Raw genomic sequence first — 22,568 nt, forward strand, 5'->3', positions numbered from 1 at the left:
ACACCAGGATAAGGATGAGGGGTGTCACGCATACTGGGATTGGGGGTGAGGGGTGCCACGCATACCGGGATAGGGGGTGAGGGGTGCCACGCATACCGGGATAGGGGGTGAGGGATAGGGTGCCATGCATACCACGATGAGGGATACAATACACACCAGGATAGAGATGAGGGGTACCACGTATACCAGGATTGGGGGTGAGGGGTGCCACGCATACCAATATTGGGGGTGAGGGGTGCCACGCATACCAGGATTGGGGGTGAGGGGTACCACGCATACCAGGATTGGATGGTGGGGGCAGCACAAATACAAGGAGGGGGCAGCACATACCAGCATAGAAGACCATATACCAATAAAAATGCTCGCCACCCGGGCGTAGAAAGGGTTCAATAGCTAGAATATATCTACATTTTACCTTTGTGTCTCCCCTATTTCCTTATAGACTGTAAGCTTGCGACCCTCACCCCTTTTAACATCTGAGTTATGCTTATTCTGTAAAGTCTGTATTGTCTGTATAAGTCCCCCCTAAAATTGTAAAGTGCTGTGGAATATGTTGGTGCTATAAAAATAAAAATTATTATTATAATTAAATTCAGATGTAAATCTAAAGCCCACTCTATTGATGCGGAGTTCCCCGACAAATCTTCCATGAAGTCATTATGTCTGCTACACTCGATTGATCTCGATTTCAAGAAATGTCTTACTCCTCTGATACCATCCTCAGGCCGTATATTACTGTAAAAAGCCTCGATATCTAGTAAGGCCGGCTGCTCCCCTACATGCATGTATACATGCTCGAGGGTCTACATGGAGGGGAGCAGGCAAAGGGAAAACCAACTCCAGAGGGATTATTCCAACTGCAGGACCTCAGGCTGTACTGTAGGGGCATCATACATACTGCATAAGGGGCATAACGGGGGAATTACACTGTGTGGGGGCATCATACATACTGCATAAGGGGCATAATGGGGGCATTACACTGTGTGGGGGCATCATACATCCTGCATAAGGGGCATAATGGGGGCATTACACTGTGTGGGGGCACCATACATCCTGCATACGGGGCATAATGGGGGCATTACACTGTGGGGGCATCATATATACTGCATAAGGGGCATAATGGGGGCATTACACTGTGTGGGGGCATCATACATACTGCATAAGGGGCATAATGGGGGCATTACTCTGTGTGGGGGCATCATACATACTGCATAAGGGGCATAATGGGGGCATTACACTGTGTGGGGCATCATATATACTGCATAAGGGGCATAATGTGGGCATTACACTGTGTGGGGGCATCATACATACTGCATAAGGGGCATAATGGGGGCATTACTCTGTGTGGGGGCATCATACATACTGCATAAGAGACATAATGGAGGCATTACACTGTGTGGGGCATCATATATACTGCATAAGGGGCATAATGGGGGCATTACACTGTGTGGGGGCATCATACATACTGCATAAGGGGCATAATGGAGGCATTACACTGTGTGGGGCATCATATATACTGCATAAGGGGCATAATGGGGGCATTACACTGTGTGGGGGCATCATACATCCTGCATAAGAGGCATAATGGGGGCATTACACTGTGAGGGGGCATCATACATCCTGCATAAGGATCATAATGGGGGCATTACACTGTGTGGGGGCATCATACATCCTGCATAAGGGGCATAATGGGGGCATTACACTGTGTGGGGGCATCAGACAACTTGCATAAGTGGCATAATGGGGGCATTACACTGTGTGGGGGCATCATACATCCTGCATAAGGGGCATAATGGGGCATTACACTGTGTGGGTGCATCATACATCCTGCATAAGGGGCATAATGGGGGCATTACACTGTGAGGGGGCATCATACATCCTGCATAAGAGGCATAATGGGGGCATTACACTGTGTGGGGCATCATACATCCTACATAAGTGGCATAATGGGGGCATTACACTGTGTGGGGCATCATACATCCTACATAAGGGGCATAATGGGGGCATTACACTGTGTGGGGCATCATAAATCCTGCATAAGGGGCATAATGGGGGCATTACACTGTTTGGGGGCATCATACATCCTGCATAAGGGGCATAATGGGGGCATTACACTGTGTGGGGGCCATCATACATACTGCATAAGGGGCATAATGGAGGCATTACACTGTGTGGAGGCATCATACATCCTGCATAAGGGGCATGATGGGGGCAATACACTGTGTGTGGAGCATCATACAACTTGCATAAGTGGCATAATGGGGGCATTACACTGTGTGGGGGCATCATACATCCTGCATAAGGGGCATGATGGGGGCAATACACTGTGTGTGGAGCATCATACAACTTGCATAAGTGGCATAATGGGAGCATTACACTGTGTGGGGGCAACATACATCCTGCATAAGGGGCATAATGGGAGCATTACACTGTTTGGGGGCATCATACATCCTGCATAAGGGGCATAATGGGGGCATTACACTGTGTGGGGGCCATCATACATACTGCATAAGGGGCATAATGGAGGCATTACACTGTGTGGAGGCATCATACATCCTGCATAAGGGGCATGATGGGGGCATTACACTGTGTGTGGAGCATCATACAACTTGCATAAGTGGCATAATGGGGGCATTACACTGTGTGGGAGCATCATACATCCTGCATAAGGGGCATAATGGGTGCATTACACTGTGTGGGGGCATCATGCTTCCTGCATAAGGGGCATAATGGGGGCATTACACTGTGTGGGGGCATCAAACATCCTGCATAAGGGGCATAATGGGGGGCATTACACTGTGTGGGGGCAACATACAAACTACATAAGGGGCATAAGGGGGGCATTACACTGTGTGAAGACAACATACATCCAGCATAAGGGGCATAATGGGGGCATCATACATCCTGCATAAGGGACATAATGGGGGCATTACACTGTGTGGGGCATCATACATCCTGCATAAGGGGCATAATGGGGGCATTACACTGTGGGGGGCATCATACATCCTGCACAAGGGGCATAATGGAGGCATTACACTGTGTGGGGCATCATACATCCTGCATAAGGGGCATTACACTGTGTGGGGGCATCATACATCCTGCACAAGGGGCATAATGGGGGCATCATACATCCAGCATAAGGGGCATAATGGGGGTATTACACTGTGTGGGGGCATCATACAACTTGCATAAGGGGCATAATGGGGGTATTACACTGTGAGGGGGCATCATATATCCTGCAGAAGGGGCATTACATTGTGTGGGGGCATCATAAATCCTGCATAAGGGGCATTACACTGTGTGGGGGCATCATACAACTTGCATAAGTGGCATAATGGGGGCATTACACTGTGTGGGGGCATCATACATCCTGCATAAGGGGCATAATGGGGGCATTACACTGTGAGGGGGCATCAAACATCCTGCACAAGGGGCATAATGGGGGCATTACACTGTGTGGGGCATCATAAATCCTGCATAAGGGGCATAATGGGGGCATTACACTGTGTGGGGGCATCATACAACTTGCATAAGTGGCATAATGGGGGCATTACACTGTGTGGGGGCATCATACATCCTGCATAAGGGGCATTACACTGTGAGGGGGCATCATACATCCTGCATAAGGGGTATAATGGGGGCATTACACTGTGGGGGGCATCATACATCCTGCACAAGGGGCATAATGGAGGCATTACACTGTGTGGGGCATCATACATCCTGCATAAGGGGCATTACACTGTGTGGGGGCATCATACATCCAGCACAAGGGGCATAATGGGGGCATCATACATCCAGCATAAGGGGCATAATGGGGGTATTACACTGTATGGGGGCATCATACAACTTGCATAAGGGGCATAATGGGGGTATTACAAGGTGAGGGGGCATCATATATCCTGCAGAAGGGGCATTACATTGTGTGGGGGCATCATAAATCCTGCATAAGGGGCATAATGGGGGCATTACACTGTGTGGGGGCATTATACATCCTGCATAAGGGGCATAATGGGGGCATTACACTGTGAGGGGGCATCAAACATCCTGCATAAGGGGCATAATGGGGGCATTACACTGTGTGGGGGCATCATACATCCTGCATAAGGGGCATAATGGGGGCATTACACTGTGTGGGGGCATCATACATCCTGCATAAGGGGCATAATGAGGGCATTACACTGTGGGGGCATCATACATCCTGTATAAGGGGCATAATGAGGGCATTACACTGTGGGGGCATCATACATCCTGCATAAGGGGCATAATGGGGGCATTACACTGTGTGGGGGTATCATACATCCTGCATAAGGGGCATAATGGGGGCATTACACTGTGTGGGGGCATCACACAACTTGCATAAGTGGCATAATGGGGGCATTACACTATGTGGGGGCATCATACATCCTGCATAAGGGGCATAATGGGGGCATTACACTGTGAGGGGGCATCATACATCCTGCATAAGGGGTATAATGGGGGCATTACACTGTGGGGGGCATCATACATCCTGCACAAGGGGCATAATGGAGGCATTACACTGTGTGGGGCATCATACATCCTGCATAAGGGGCATTACACTGTATGGGGACATCATACATCCTGCACAAGGGGCATAATGGGGGCATCATACATCCAGCATAAGGGGCATAATGGGGGTACTACACTGTGTGGGGGCATCATACAACTTGCATAAGGGGTATAATGGGGGTATTACACTGTGAGGGGGCATCATATATCCTGCAGAAGGGGCATTACATTGTGTGGGGCATCATAAATCCTGCATAAGGGGCATAATGGGGGCATTACACTGTGTGGGGGCATCATACAACTTGCATAAGTGGCATAATGGGGGCATTACACTGTGTGGGGGCATCATACATCCTGCATAAGGGGCATAATGGAGGCATTACACTGTGAGGGGGCATCAAACATCCTGCATAAGGGGCTTAATGGGGGCATTACACTGTGTGGGGCATCATAAATCCTGCATAAGGGGCATAATGGGGGCATTACACTGTGTGGGGGCATCATACAACTTGCATAAGTGGCATAATGGGGGCATTACACTGTGTGGGGGCATCATAAATCCTGCATAAGGGGCATATTGGGGGCATTACACTGTGTGGGGGCATCATACATCCTGCATAAGGGGTATAATGGGGGCATTACACTGTGTGGGGGCATCATACAACTTGCATAAGTGGCATAATGGGGGCATTACACTGTGTGGGGGCATCATACATCCTGCATAAGGGGCATAATGGGGGCATTACACTGTGAAGGGGCATCATACATCCTGCATAAGGGGCATAATGGGGGCATTACACTGTGTGGGGCATCATACATCCTGCATAAGGGGCATAATGGGAGCATTACACTGTGTGGGGGCAACATACATCCTGCATAAGGGGCATAATGGGGGCATTACACTGTTTGGGGGCATCATACATCCTGCATAAGAGGCATAATGGGGGCATTACACTGTGTGGGGGCCATCATACATACTGCATAAGGGGCATAATGGGGGCATTACACTGTGTGGAGGCATCATACATCCTGCATAAGGGGCATGATGGGGGCATTACACTGTGTGTGGAGCATCATACAACTTGCATAAGTGGCATAATGGGGGCATTACACTGTGTGGGGGCATCATACATCCTGCATAAGGGGCATAATGGGTGCATTACACTGTGTGGGGGCATCATGCTTCCTGCATAAGGGGCATAATGGGGGCATTACACTGTGTGGGGCATCATACATCCTGCATAAGGGGTATAATGGGGGCATTACACTGTGTGAAGGCAACATACATCCAGCATAAGGGGCATAATGGGGGCATCATACATCCTGCATAAGGGACATAATGGGGGCATTACACTGTGTGGGGCATCATACATCCTGCATAAGGGCCATAATGGGGGCATTACACTGTGGGGGGCATCATACATCCTGCACAAGGGGCATAATGGAGGCATTACACTGTGTGGGGCATCATACATCCTGCATAAGGGGCATTACACTGTGTGGGGGCATCATACATCCTGCACAAGGGGCATAATGGGGGCATCATACATCCAGCATAAGGGGCATAATGGGGGTATTACACTGTGTGGGGGCATCATACAACTTGCATAAGGGGCATAATGGGGGTATTACACTGTGAGGGGGCATCATATATCCTGCAGAAGGGGCATTACATTGTGTGGGGGCATCATAAATTCTGCATAAGGGGCATAATGGGGGCATTACACTGTGTGGGGGCATCATACAACTTGCATAAGTGGCATAATGGGGGCATTACACTGTGTGGGGGCATCATACATCCTGCATAAGGGGCATAATGGGGGCATTACACTGTGAGAGGGCATCAAACATCCTGCACAAGGGGCATAATGGGGGCATTACACTGTGTGGGGCATCATAAATCCTGCATAAGGGGCATACTGGGGGCATTACACTGTGTGGGGGCATCATAGAACTTGCATAAGGGGCATAATGGGGGCATTACACTGTGTGGGGGCATCACACAACTTGCATAAGTTGCATAATGGGGGCATTACACTGTGTGGGGGCATCATACATCCTGCATAAGGGGCATAATGGGGGCATTACACTGTGGGGGGCATCATACATCCTGCACAAGGGGCATAATGGAGGCATTACACTGTGTGGGGCATCATACATCCTGCATAAGGGGCATTACACTGTGTGGGGACATCATACATCCTGCACAAGGGGCATAATGGGGGCATCATACATCCAGCATAAGGGGCATAATGGGGGTACTACACTGTGTGGGGGCATCATACAACTTGCATAAGGGGCATCATGGGGGTATTACACTGTGAGGGGGCATCATATATCCTGCAGAAGGGGCATTACATTGTGTGGGGGCATCATAAATCCTGCATAAGGGGCATAATGTGGGCATTACACTGTGTGGGGGCATCATACAACTTGCATAAGTGGCATAATGGGGGCATTACACTGTGTGGGGGCATCATACATCCTGCATAAGGGGCATAATGGAGGCATTACACTGTGAGGGGGCATCAAACATCCTGCATAAGGGGCATAATGGGGGCATTACACTGTGTGGGGCATCATAAATCCTGCATAAGGGGCATAATGGGGGCATTACACTGTGTGGGGGCATCATACAACTTGCATAAGTGGCATAATGGGGGCATTACACTGTGTTGGGGCATCATACATCCTGCATAAGGGGCATAATGGGGGCATTACACTGTGAGGGGGCATCATACATCCTGCATAAGGGGTATAATGGGGGCACTACACTGTGTGGGGGCATCATACATCCTGCATAAGGGGTATAATGGGGGCATTACACTGTGTGGGGGCATCATAAATCCTGCATAAGGGGCATATTGGGGGCATTACACTCTGTGGGGGCATCACACATCCTGCATAAGAGGTATAATGGGGGCATTACACTGTGTGGGGGCATCATACAACTTGCATAAGTGGCATAATGGGGGCATTACACTGTGTGGGGGCATCATACATCCTGCATAAGGGGCATAATGGGGGCATTACACTGTGTGGGGCATCATACATCCTGCATAAGGGGCATAATGGGAGCATTACACTGTGTGGGGGCAACATACATCCTGCATAAGGGGCATAATGGGGGCATTACACTGTGTGGGGTCATCATACATCCTGCATAAGGGGCATAATGGGGGCATCATACATCCTGCATAAGGGGCATAATGGGGGCATTACACTGTGTGGGATCATCATACATATTGCATAAGGGGCATAATGGGGGCATTACACTGTGTGGGGGCATCATACATCCTGCATAAGGGGCATAATGGGGGCATTACACTGTGTGGGGGCATCATCCATCCTGCATAAGGGGCATAATGGGGGCATTACACAGTGTGGGGGCATCATACATCCTGCATAAGGGGCATGATGGGGGCATTACACTGTGTGGGGCATCATACATCCTGCATTAGGGGCATAATGGGGGGCATTACACTGTGTGGGGGCAACATACATCAAGCATAAGGGGCATAATGGGGGCATTACACAGTGTGGGGGCATCATACATCCTGCATAAGTGGCATAATGGGGGCATTACACTGTGTGGGGGCATCATACATCCTGCATAAGGGGCATAATGGGTGCATTACATTGTGTGGGGGCATCATGCATCCTGCATAAGGGGCATAATGGGGGCATTACACTGTGTGGGGCATCATACATCCTGCATAAGGGGCATAATGGGGGGCATTATACTGTGTGGGGGCATCATACAACTTGCATAAGTGGCATAATGGGGGCATTACACTGTGTGGGGGCATCATACAACTTGCATAAGTGGCATAATGGGGGCATTACACTGTGTGGGGGCATCATACATCCTGCATAAGGGGCATAATGGGTGCATTACATTAGTATAGTATAGTTTGTAAAGCCGAATAAAGACTTGCGTCCATCAAGTTCGACCTGTTAGTTCTGTAATTGCTAAAGTTGATCCAGAGGAGGGCAAAAACCCCAAATGATTTGGCCAATCTTCACTTGAGGAAAAATTCCCTCCCGACTCTGAAACCAGCAGTCAGAATAAATCCCTGTATCAACCTACTATTTTATTTTATTTTTAAGTATATGCTGAAATCTGCCTGGTATCTAGAAATGCATCCAGTCCCCGCTTGAACTGGTGTAGTGAATCCGACATTACCGTCTCCTCACTCAGTGAATTCCATATTCTCACTGCTCTTACCGTAAAGAACCCCTTCCTATGCTGGTGCTGAAACCTTTTCTCTTCCAGTCTTAGTGAATGCCCTCTTGTTACCGTAATATCCCTCCTTTTGAACAAATCCTGGGCAAGATTTCTATACTGTCCCCTAACATATTTGTACACATTTATTATGTCCCCCCTCAACCTTCTCTTTTCCAGGCTGAATAGTCCTAGTTTTGCCAACCTCTCTGGGTATTGCAGTCCCTCCATTCCCTTTATTAATTTTGTTGCCCTCCTTTGTACCTTTTCAAGCTCGTTTATATCCTTTCTATATATTGGGGCCCATAACTGAGCACAGTATTCCAAGTGTGGTCTGACCAGTGCTTTGTACAGTGGAAGAACAATGTTCTCATCCTTTGCAGCTATACCTCTTCTGATACATCCCATTACCCTGTTTGCCCTTACAGCAGCGGCCTGACTTTGGGCACTCCAATTTAGTTTGCTATCAATCAAGATGCCCAAGTCCTTCTCCATCTCTGAATTCCCCAATGATTTCCCATTCAGTGAGTACTGGTGACTTCCATTTTTCCTTCCCATATGTATGACCTTACATTTCTCCTCGTTAAACCTCATTTGCCATTTAATGCTCCACCTACCCAGCTTATCCAAATCCCTCTGTAGGTCTGCACTGTCCTCTTTTGTATTAATTGTTTTACATAACTTTGTGTCATCTGCAAATATTGATATTTTACTATTTATCCCGTTGACTATGTCGTTAATAAAGATATTAAATAACATTGGGCCTAGTACAGACCCCTGTGGTACCCCACTAGTGATGCTTACCCAATCTGAGTATATTCCATTTATAACCACCCTCTGCCTTCTATCCTTTAGCCAGTTAGCTACCCACTTGCAGACATTTTCCCCCAGCCCCATCATTCTCATTTTGTATACCAACCTATTATGTGGCACGCTATCGAACGCTTTTGAGAAGTCGAGATACACGACATCCACTGGTTCCCCCTGATCTACTCGAGAGCTAACCTCCTCGTAGAAGTCAATCAGGTTTGTTTGGCAGGAGCGATTCCTCATGAATCCATGTTGGTTCGGGATTAAAAGATTATTAGCATCAAGATGCTGCGTAATTGCCTCTTTAATGAAGCTTTCAAAAATTTTGCCCACAACGGACGTCAGACTCACCGGCCGATAGTTTCCGGCGTCACTTTTCGCTCCCTTTTTGAATATTGGCACTACATTCGCCTGTCGCCAATCAAGTGGTACAGACCCAGTCTCAACAGAGTCCTTAAATATAAGATATAACGGTCTGTCTATCACATTACTTAGTTCCCTTAGTACCCGTGGGTGTATGCCATCAGGTCCTGGTGATTTGTTTATTTTAATGTTACTGAGGCGTTTCTGTACCCCAGCTTGGGTTAGATTTGTCATACTTAGTGGAGGATTAAGCTTGTCACTTCTCATTTCGCCTGTTAGTTCTTTTTCCTTTGTGAAAGTTGACGAAAAAAATTTATTTAATAGATTAGCTTTATTCTCATCTTTCTATATGATTTTGCCTTCCTCACTTTTTATCGGTCCAATATTATCCGATTTAATCCTTTTACTATTTATATACGTAAAGAACAGTTGGGGATTTGATCTACTTTCCCTAGCAATACGTTTCTCTGTTTCCTCCTATTTTTATTTGTTTTTTACAGGTTCTCGTTTTTTCCTTGTAACACATTAGTGCCTCCTTACTGTTTTAATCTCTTGAATGCCTCTTTTTTGCTATTTAACGCTCCTTTTACGTTCTTATTCAACCATATTGGTTTCCTCTTATTTCTGGCCCTTTTATTCCCATACGGTATATACCTCTCGCACTGAGTATTCAGAATTCTTTTGAAGGTTTCCCATTTACTATTCGTATTCCTTTGATTAAGAACTTTGTCCCAGTCAATAAGTTGAAGGCTTTCTTTCAGCTGATCAAACTTCGCCCTCCTAAAGTTTAATGTTTTTGTTGTTCCCTTATTGATAACCCTACTGAAGGGCATTTTGAAGTTGATAATATTATGGTCGCTATTACCTAGGTGCCCCCCTATCTGTACCTCAGTTATTCTATCAGGCCTATTAGTCAATATTAAGTCCAACACGGCCTTCCCTCTCGTTGGTTCCTGCACTAGTTGGGAGAGATAATTATCCTTAATATTTGTCAAGAACCTTTTTCCTTTCTGAGATCTACAGGTTTCTGTTTCCCAGTCAATATCCGGGTAGTTGAAATCCCCCATTACAATCAGTTCATTATGTTTTGCTACTTTGTCTATTTGTCCTAATAGCAGATTCTCATTCTCCTCTGTTATATTTGGTGGCTTAAAGCAGACCCCCAGTAATATTTTATTATTATTTTTAGTTCCCTCTATCTCTACCCACATGGACTCGACCCCCTCTTCTCCCTCTCCTATATCTTCCCTTAGTCTGGGTTTTAGACATGACTTTACATATAAGCAGACTCCTCCGCCTTTCCCCTGTTTCCGGTCCCTTCTAAATAAACTATAATATAATAAATTTACCGCCCAGTCGTAGCTATCGTCTAGCCAAGTCTCTGTTATACCTACGATGTCATACCTCTCCTCCGATATAAGCGCCGGCAGCTCATCCGCCTTATTGGTCAGGCTTCTTGCGTTGGTCAGCATGCAAGATAAAACTTTGGGGTTATTTAGCATCCTATTCTTCTCTAACGATCTAACTGTACTATCCCCACCCCCCTCTACACCCTCATTATATTCACTTCTCCCCTTCCCCCTTGCTTGCCTCACATCCCAACTATTTCCTTGGTTCCCCCCCCCCGTCTCTAGTTTAAAAACTCCTCCAACCTATTAGCCATCTTCTTCCCCAGCACCGCTGCACCCTCCCCATTGAGGTGCAGCCCGTCCCTACGGTAGAGCCTGTAGCCGACCGCGAAGTCGGCCCAGTTCTCCATGAACCCAAACCCTTCTGCCTTGCACCAACTCTTTAGCCACTTATTCACCTCCCTAACTTCCCGTTGGCGCTCCTGTGTGGCTCGCGGGATTGGTAGTATTTCTGAGAAAACTACCTTGGAGGTCCTTGCCCTAAGCTTCCTACCTAGGTCCCTGAAATCATTTTTAAGGACCCTCCATCTACCACTCACTTTGTCATTGGTGCCGATGTGGACCATGACCGCTGGGTCTTCGCCAGCCCCACCCAGTAACCTGTCAACCCGATCCGCGATGTGCCGGACTCGAGCGCCAGGGAGGCAGCACACCGTTCGGCGATCCCGGTCTTTGTGACAGATTGCCCTGTCTGTCCCCCTAATAATAGAGTCACCCACTACCAGAACCTGTCTTGCCTGCCCTACACTTCCCCCCTCCCCCTCATTACTGGAGCATACACTCCCCCGGCGGTCAGAGGATCTGTCGTGCTCCAATAATGCCGGTTCTGAACCAGCCTTCCTATACTTCTTCCCTCTATCCCTCCTAACTGTTATCCAGCTCCCTGCCTGTTCAGCCTGCGCTTCCCCACTAAGCTCCACCCCCAGTGTTGACCCATTGAGTGTCTGCTCGGTGAGCAGCAAACTCCGTTCCATGTTGTCGATGCTCCTCAGTACCGCTATCTGAGCACTTAGATCCAGAATTTGGGCTTCCAAGTGCACGATATGCTCACATCTCTCGCAGCAGTATGGATCCTCGAGCGGTTGCTCACGGAATTCATACATTGCGCAAGATGTACACTGCACGGCTCCGGCCAAAATGGACGTCATTCTAAATATGGGGATACAGTCAGTATATATATACAAGTACAAAACACAATTATTTATATATAGGTGTATGGACGGGGATCAATTAGGGATGTGCAAGTGTATCAATTAGATATCGGCGGGGGATCAGTTAAGTATCAAGTATGGACGGGGGAATCAGATAAGTAGGTCAGGTGGATTAATTAAGCAAAAAGTAAAGTAAAGAAAGAATGAAATACAGTCAGCAATTCAGTCCTAAGTCCTCCCTTCCAAACTCCCTGAATCCAAAGTCACTGAAAAACAAGTCACATACTTACTTTCGTTCGCACTTACGCTTCGGACACACGCAGCTCGTTCACACTCGCAAACTAAGAGATTTAAAGAGTTTTTTTTTTTTTCCCTTTTCCAGCAATGTACCCTTCACCTCAATGCACTTCCAATTGTGTGGGGGCATCATGCATCCTGCATAAGGGGCATAATGGGGGCATTATACTGTGTGGGGCATCATACATCCTGCATAAGGGGCATAATGGGGGGCATTACACTGTGTGGGGGCAACATACATCAAGCATAAGGGGCATAATGGGGGCATTACACTGTGTGGGGGCATCATACAACTTGCATAAGTGGCATAATGGGGGCATTACACTGTGTGGGGGCATCATACATCCTGCATAAGGGGCATAATGGGGGCATTACACTGTGAGGGGGCATCATACATCCTGCATAAGGGGCATAATGGGGGCACTACACTGTGTGGGGGCATCATACATCCTGCATAAGGGGTATAATGGGGGCATTACACTGTGTGGGGGCATCATAAATCCTGCATAAGGGGCATATTGGGGGCATTACACTGTGTGGGGGCATCATACATCCTGAATAAGGGGTATAATGGGGGCATTACACTGTGTGGGGGCATCATACAACTTGCATAAGTGGCATAATGGGGGCATTACACTGTGTGGGGGCATCATACATCCTGCATAAGGGGCATAATGGGGGCATTACACTGTGTGGGGGGCATCATGCATCCTGCATAAGGGGCATAATGGGGGCATTACACTGTGTGGGGCATCATACATCCTGCATAAGGGGCATAATGGGGGGCATTACACTGTGTGGGGGCATCATACAACTTGCATAAGTGGCATAATGGGGGCATTACACTGTGTGGGGGCATCATACATCCTGCATAAGGGGCATAATGGGTGCATTACATTGTGTGGGGGCATCATGCATCCTGCATAAGGGGCATAATGGGGGCATTACACTGTGTGGGGCATCATACATCCTGCATAAGGGGCATAATGGGGGGCATTACACTGTGTGGGGGCAACATACATCAAGCATAAGGGGCATAATGGGGGCATCATACATCCTGCATAAGGGACATAATGGGGGCATTACACTGTGTGGGGCATCATACATCCTGCATAAGGAGCATAATGGGGGCATTACACTGCGTAGGGGCATCATACATCCTGCACAAGGGGCATAATGGAGGCATTACACTGTGTAGGGGCATCATACATCCTGCACAAGGGGCATAATGGGGGCATCATACATCCTGCATAAGGGGCATAATGGGGGTATTACACTGTGAGGGGGCATCATATATCCTGCAGAAGGGGCATTACACTGTGTGAGGGCATCATACATCCTGCATAAGGGGCATAATGGGGGCATTACACTGTGAGGGGGCATCAAACATCCTGCATAAGGGGCATAATGGGGGCATTACACTGTGTGGGGCATCATAAATCCTGCATAAGGGGCATCACACTGTGTGGGGGCATCATAAATCCTGCATAAGGGGCATAATGGGGGCATTACACTGTGTGGGGGCATCATACATCCTGCATAAGGGGCATAATGGGGGCATTACACTGTGAGGTGGCATCAAACATCATGCATAAGGGGCATAATGGGGGCATTACACTGTGAGGGGGCATCATACATCCTGCATAAGGGGTATAATGGGGCATTACACTGTGTGGGGGCATCATACATCCTGCATAAGGGGCATAATGGGGGCATTACACTGTGTGGGGGCATTATACATACTGCATAAGGGGCACAATGGGGGCATTACACTGTGAGAGGGCATCATACATACTGCATAAGGGGCATTACACTGTGTGGGGGCATCATACATACTGCATAAGGGGCATAATGGGGGCATTACACTGTGTGAGGCATCATACGTCCTGCATAAGGGGCATAATGGGGGCATTACACTGTGTGCGGCATCATACATCCTGCATAAGGGGCATAATGGGGGCATTACACTGTGTGGGGGCATCATACATACTGCATAAGGGGCATTACACTGTGTGGGGGCATCATACATCCTGCATAAGGGGCATAATGGGGGCATCATATATCCTCCATAAGGGGCATAATGGGGGCATTACACTGTGCAGGGAATCATACATACTGCATAAGGGGCATAATGGGGGCATTACACTGTGTGGGGGCAACATACATACTGCATAAGGGGCATAATGGGGGCATTACACTGTGTGGGGGCATCATACATACTGCATAAGGGGCATAATGGGGGCATAACACTGTGTGAGGCATCATACATCCTGCATAAGGGGCATAATGGGGGCATTAACACTGTGTGGGGCATCATACATAATACATTAGGGGTATAATGGGGGCATTACACTGTGTGGGGGCAACATACATCCTGCATAAGGGGCATAACGGGGGCATTACACTGTGTGGGGCATCATACATCCTGCATAAGGGGCATAATGGGGGCATTACACTGTGTGGGGGGCATCATACATCCTGCATAAGGGGCATAATGGGGGCATTACACTATGTGGGGGCATCATACATCCTGCATAAGGGGCATAATGGAGGCATTACACTGTGTGGGGGCATCATACATCCTGCATAAGGGGCATAATGGGGGCATTACACTGTGAGGGGGCATCATACATCCTGCATAAGAGGCATTATGGGGGCATTACACTGTGTGTGGCATCATACATCCTGCATAAGGGGCATAATGGGGGCATTACACTGTGTGGGGGGCATCATACATCCTGCATAAGGGGCATAATGGGGGCATTACACTGTGTGGTGGCATCATACATCCTGCATAAGGGGCATAATGGGAGCATTACACTGTGTGGGGGCAACATACATACTGCATAAGTGGCATAATGGGGGCAATACACTGTGGGGGCATCATACATCCTGCATAAGGGGAATAATGGGGGCATTACACTGTGTGGGGGCATCATACATCCTGCATAAGGGGCATAATGGGGGCAATACACTGTGTGGGGGCCATCATACATACTGCATAAGGGGCATAATGGGGGCATTACACTGTGAAGCGGCATCATACATCCTGCATAAGGGGCATAATGGGGGCATTACACTGTGTGGGGCATCATACATCCTGCATAAGGGGCATACTGGAGGCATTACACAGTGTGGGGGCATCATACATCCTGCATTAGGGGCATAATGGGGGGCATTACACTGTGTGGGGGCAACATACATCAAGCATAAGGGGCATAATGGGGGCATTACACAGTGTGGGGGCATCATGCATCCTGCATAAGTGGCATAATGGGGGCATTACACTGTGTGGGGGCATCATACATCCTGCATAAGGGGCATAATGGGGGCATTACACTGTGTGGGGGGCATCATGCATCCTACATGAGGGGCATAATGGGGGGCATTACACTGTGTGGGGGCATCATACAACTTGCATAAGTGGCATAATGGGGGCATTACACTGTGTGGGGGCATCATACATCCTGCATAAGGGGCACAATGGGTGCATTACATTGTGTGGGGGCATCATGCATCCTGCATAAGGGGCATAATGGGGGCATTACACTGTGTGGGGCATCATACATCCTGCATAAGGGGCATAATGGGGGGCATTACACTGTGTGGGGGCAACATACATCAAGCATAAGGGGCATAATGGGGGCATCATACATCCTGCATAAGGGACATAATGGGGGCATTACACTGTGTGGGGGCATCATACATCCTGCATAAGGGGCATAATGGGGGCATTACACTGTGTGGGGGCATCATACATCCTGCATAAGGGGCATAATGGGGGCATTACACTGCGTGGGGGCATCATATATCCTGCACAAGGGGCATAATGGAGGCATTACACTGTGTAGAGGCATCATACATCCTGCACAAGGGGCATAATGGGCGCATCATACATCCTGCATAAGGGGCATAATGGGGGTATTACACTGTGAGGGGGCATCATATATCCTGCAGAAGGGGCATTAAACTGTGTGGGGGCATCATACATCCTGCATAAGGGGCATAATGGGGGCATTACACTGTGAGGGGGCATCAAACATCCTGCATAAGGGGCATAATGGGGGCATTACACTGTGTGGGGCATCATAAATCCTGCATAAGGGGCATAATGGGGGCATCACACTGTGTGGGGACATCATAAATCCTGCATAAGGGGCATAATGGGGGCATTACACTGTGTGGGGGCATCATACATCCTGCATAAGGGGCATAATGGGGGCATTACACTGTGAGGGGGCATCAAACATCATGGATAAGGGGCATAATGGGGGCATTACACTGTGAGGGGGCATCATACATCCTGCATAAGGGGTATAATGGGGCATTACACTGTGTGGGGGCATCATACATCCTGCATAAGGGGCATAATGGGGGCATTACACTGTGTGGGGGCTTATACATACTGCATAAGGGGCACAATGGGGGCATTACACTGTGAGAGGGCATCATACATACTGCATAAGGGGCATAATGGGGGCATTACACTGTGTGGGGGCATCATACATACTGCATAAGGGGCATAATGGGGGCATTACACTGTGTGGGGGCATCATACATACTGCATAAGGGGCATAATGGGGGCATTACACTGTGTGGGGGCATCATACATACTGCATAAGGGGCATTACACTGTGTGGGGGCATCATACATCCTGCATAAGGGGCATAATGGGGGCATCATATATCCTCCATAAGGGGCATAATGGGGGCATTACACTGTGAGGGGGCATCAAATATTCTGCATAAGGGGCATAATGGGGGCATTACACTGTGCAGGGAATCATACATACTGCATAAGGGGCATAATGGGGGCATTACACTGTGTGGGGGCAACATACATACTGCATAAGGGGCATAATGGGGGCATTACACTGTGTGGGGGCATCATACATCCTGCATAAGGGGCATAATGGGGGCATTACACTGTGTGAGGCATCATACATCCTGCATAAGGGGCATAATGGGGGCATTACACTGTGTGGGGCATCATACATAATACATTAGGGGCATTACACTGTGTGGCATCATACATACTGCATAAGGGGCATAATGGGGGCATTACACTGTGTGGGGGCATCATATATCCTGCATAAGGGGCATAATGGGGGCATTACAATGTGTGGGGGCATCATACATCCTGTATAAGGGGCATAATGGGGGCATTACACTGTGGGGGCATCATACATCCTGCATAAGGGGCATTATGGGGGCATTACACTGTGTGGGGGCATCAGACATCCTGCATAAGGGGCATTATGGGGGCATTACACTGTGTTGGGGCATCAGACATCCTGCATAAGGGGCATTATGGGGGCATTACACTGTGTGGGGGCATCATACATCCTGCATAAGGGGCATAATGATGTCATTACACTGTGTGGGGGCATCATAAGTCCTGCATAAGGGGCATAATGGGGGCATTACACTGTGGGGGGCATCATACATCCTGCATAAGGGGCATAATGGGGGCATTACACTGTGTGGGGGCATCATACATACTGCATAAGGGGTATAATGGGGGCATTACACTGTGTGGGGGCATCATACATCCTGCATAAGGGGTATAATGGGGGCATTACACTGTGTGGGGGCATCATACATCCTGCATAAGGGGCATAATGGGGTCATTACACTGTGTGGGGGCATCATACATACTGCATAAGGGGCATTACACTGTGTGGGGGCATCATACATCCTGCATAAGGGGCATAATGGGGGCATCATATATCCTCCATAAGGGGCATAATGGGGGCATTACACTGTGCAGGGAATCATACATACTGCATAAGGGGCATAATGGGGGCATTACACTGTGTGGGGGCAACATACATACTGCATAAGGGGCATAATGGGGGCATTACACTGTGTGGGGGCATCATACATACTGCATAAGGGGCATAATGGGGGCATAACACTGTGTGAGGCATCATACATCCTGCATAAGGGGCATAATGGGGGCATTAACACTGTGTGGGGCATCATACATAATACATTAGGGGTATAATGGGGGCATTACACTGTGTGGGGGCAACATACATCCTGCATAAGGGGCATAACGGGGGCATTACACTGTGTGGGGCATCATACATCCTGCATAAGGGGCATAATGGGGGCATTACACTGTGTGGGGGGCATCATACATCCTGCATAAGGGGCATAATGGGGGCATTACACTATGTGGGGGCATCATACATCCTGCATAAGGGGCATAATGGAGGCATTACACTGTGTGGGGGCATCATACATCCTGCATAAGGGGCATAATGGGGGCATTACACTGTGAGGGGGCATCATACATCCTGCATAAGAGGCATAATGGGGGCATTACACTGTGTGTGGCATCATACATCCTGCATAAGGGGCATAATGGGGGCATTACACTGTGTGGGGGGCATCATACATCCTGCATAAGGGGCATAATGGGGGCATTACACTGTGTGGTGGCATCATACATCCTGCATAAGGGGCATAATGGGAGCATTACACTGTGTGGGGGCAACATACATACTGCATAAGTGGCATAATGGGGGCAATACACTGTGGGGGCATCATACATCCTGCATAAGGGGAATAATGGGGGCATTACACTGTGTGGGGGCATCATACATCCTGCATAAGGGGCATAATGGGGGCATTACACTGTGTGGGGGCCATCATACATACTGCATAAGGGGCATAATGGGGGCATTACACTGTGAAGCGGCATCATACATCCTGCATAAGGGGCATAATGGGGGCATTACACTGTGTGGGGCATCATACATCCTGCATAAGGGGCATACTGGAGGCATTACACAGTGTGGGGGCATCATACATCCTGCATTAGGGGCATAATGGGGGGCATTACACTGTGTGGGGGCAACATACATCAAGCATAAGGGGCATAATGGGGGCATTACACAGTGTGGGGGCATCATGCATCCTGCATAAGTGGCATAATGGGGGCATTACACTGTGTGGGGGCATCATACATCCTGCATAAGGGGCATAATGGGGGCACTACACTGTGTGGGGGGCATCATGCATCCTACATAAGGGGCATAATGGGGGGCATTACACTGTGTCGGGGCATCATACAACTTGCTTAAGTGGCATAATGGGGGCATTACACTGTGTGGGGGCATCATACATCCTGCATAAGGGGCACAATGGGTGCATTACATTGTGTGGGGGCATCATGCATCCTGCATAAGGGGCATAATGGGGGCATTACACTGTGTGGGGCATCATACATCCTGCATAAGGGGCATAAAGGGGGGCATTACACTGTGTGGGGGCAACATACATCAAGCATAAGGGGCATAATGGGGGCATCATACATCCTGCATAAGGGACATAATGGGGGCATTACACTGTGTGGGGGCATCATACATCCTGCATAAGGGGCATAATGGGGGCATTACACTGTGTGGGGGCATCATACATCCTGCATAAGGGGCATAATGGGGGCATTACACTGCGTGGGGGCATCATATATCCTGCACAAGGGGCATAATGGAGGCATTACACTGTGTAGAGGCATCATACATCCTGCACAAGGGGCATAATGGGGGCATCATACATCCTGCATAAGGGGCATAATGGGGGTATTACACTGTGAGGGGGCATCATATATCCTGCAGAAGGGGCATTAAACTGTGTGGGGGCATCATACATCCTGCATAAGGGGCATAATGGGGGCATTACACTGTGAGGGGGCATCAAACATCCTGCATAAGGGGCATAATGGGGGCATTACACTGTGTGGGGCATCATAAATCCTGCATAAGGGGCATAATGGGGGCATCACACTGTGTGGGGGCATCATAAATCCTGCATAAGGGGCATAATGGGGGCATTACACTGTGTGGGGGCATCATACATCCTGCATAAGGGGCATAATGGGGGCATTACACTGTGAGGGGGCATCAAACATCATGCATAAGGGGCATAATGGGGGCATTACACTGTGAGGGGGCATCATACATCCTGCATAAGGGGTATAATGGGGCATTACACTGTGTGGGGGCATCATACATCCTGCATAAGGGGCATAATGGGGGCATTACACTGTGTGGGGGCATTATACATACTGCATAAGGGGCACAATGGGGGCATTACACTGTGAGAGGGCATCATACATACTGCATAAGGGGCATAATGGGGGCATTACACTGTGTGGGGGCATCATACATACTGCATAAGGGGCATAATGGGGGCATTACACTGTGTGAGGCATCATACGTTCTGCATAAGGGGCATAATGGGGGCATTACACTGTGTGGGGGCATCATACATACTGCATAAGGGGCATAATGGGGGCATTACACTGTGTGGGGGCATCATACATACTGCATAAGGGGCATTACACTGTGTGGGGGCATCATACATCCTGCATAAGGGGCATAATGGGGGCATCATATATCCTCCATAAGGGGCATAATGGGGGCATTACACTGTGAGGGGGCATCAAACATTCTGCATAAGGGGCATAATGGGGGCATTACACTGTGCAGGGAATCATACATACTGCATAAGGGGCATAATGGGGGCATTACACTGTGTGGGGGCAACATACATACTGCATAAGGGGCATAATGGGGGCATTACACTGTGTGGGGGCATCATACATCCTGCATAAGGGGCATAATGGGGGCATTACACTGTGTGAGGCATCATACATCCTGCATAAGGGGCATAATGGCGGCATTACACTGTGTGGGGCATCATACATAATACATTAGGGGCATTACACTGTGTGGCATCATACATACTGCATAAGGGGCATAATGGGGGCATTACACTGTGTGGGGGCATCATATATCCTGCATAAGGGGCATAATGGGGGCATTACAATGTGTGGGGGCATCATACATCCTGTATAAGGGGCATAATGGGGGCATTACACTGTGGGGGCATCATACATCCTGCATAAGGGGCATTATGGGGGCATTACACTGTGTGGGGCATCAGACATCCTGCATAAGGGGCATTATGGGGGCATTACACTGTGTTGGGGCATCAGACATCCTGCATAAGGGGCATTATGGGGGCATTACACTGTGTGGGGGCATCATACATCCTGCATAAGGGGCATAATGATGTCATTACACTGTGTGGGGGCATCATAAGTCCTGCATAAGGGGCATAATGGGGGCATTACACTGTGGGGGGCATCATACATCCTGCATAAGGGGCATAATGGGGGCATTACACTGTGTGGGGGCATCATACATACTGCATAAGGGGTATAATGGGGGCATTACACTGTGTGGGGGCATCATACATCCTGCATAAGGGGTATAATGGGGGCATTACACTGTGTGGGGGCATCATACATCCTGCATAAGGGGCATAATGGGGGCATTAAACTGTGTGGGGGCATCATGCATCCTGCATAAGGGGTATAATGGGGGCATTACACTGTGTGGGGGCATCATACATCCTGCATAAGGGGCATAATGGGGGTATTACACTGTGTGGGGGGCATCATACATCCTGCATAAGGGGTATAATGGGGGCATTACACTGTGTGGGGGCATCATACATCCTGCATAAGGGGCATAATGGGGGCATTACACTGTGTGGGGGCATCATACATCCTGCATAAGGGGTATAATGGGGGCATTACACTGTGTGGGGGCATCATACATCCTGCATAAGGGGCATAATGGGGGTATTACACTGTGTGGGGGGCATCATACATCCTGCATAAGGGGCATAATGGGGGCATTACACTGTGTGGGGGCATCATACATACTATATAAGGGGCATAATGGGGGCATTACACTGTGTGGGGGCATCA

At 48.7% G+C, this 22,568-nt stretch overlaps 1 protein-coding gene across 4 annotated transcripts in view; it reads right to left on the reverse strand.

Annotated features, from left to right (window-relative positions):
* LOC141191468 (uncharacterized) overlaps nucleotides 1–22,568 on the reverse strand; it is a 618,018-nt gene that overhangs the window by 17,143 nt on the left and 578,307 nt on the right. Inside the window, exon 1 of one of the 4 annotated variants that reach the window (XM_073661364.1) lies at nucleotides 11,330–11,472. The exons of the other annotated variants lie outside the window; for them this stretch is intronic. Within the exon in view, the coding sequence (XP_073517465.1) occupies nucleotides 11,330–11,360 (31 nt within the window). The 5' untranslated portion in view covers nucleotides 11,361–11,472. Of the gene's footprint in view, nucleotides 1–11,329; nucleotides 11,473–22,568 lie in introns of those variants that run through there. 4 annotated transcript variants of the gene reach the window in all.

The sequence above is a fragment of the Phyllobates terribilis genome, unplaced genomic scaffold (genome assembly GCF_046119375.1).
Source record: "Phyllobates terribilis strain yellow unplaced genomic scaffold, ASM4611937v1 Scaffold_46__1_contigs__length_10046794, whole genome shotgun sequence".
NCBI lineage: Eukaryota > Metazoa > Chordata > Amphibia > Anura > Dendrobatidae > Phyllobates > Phyllobates terribilis.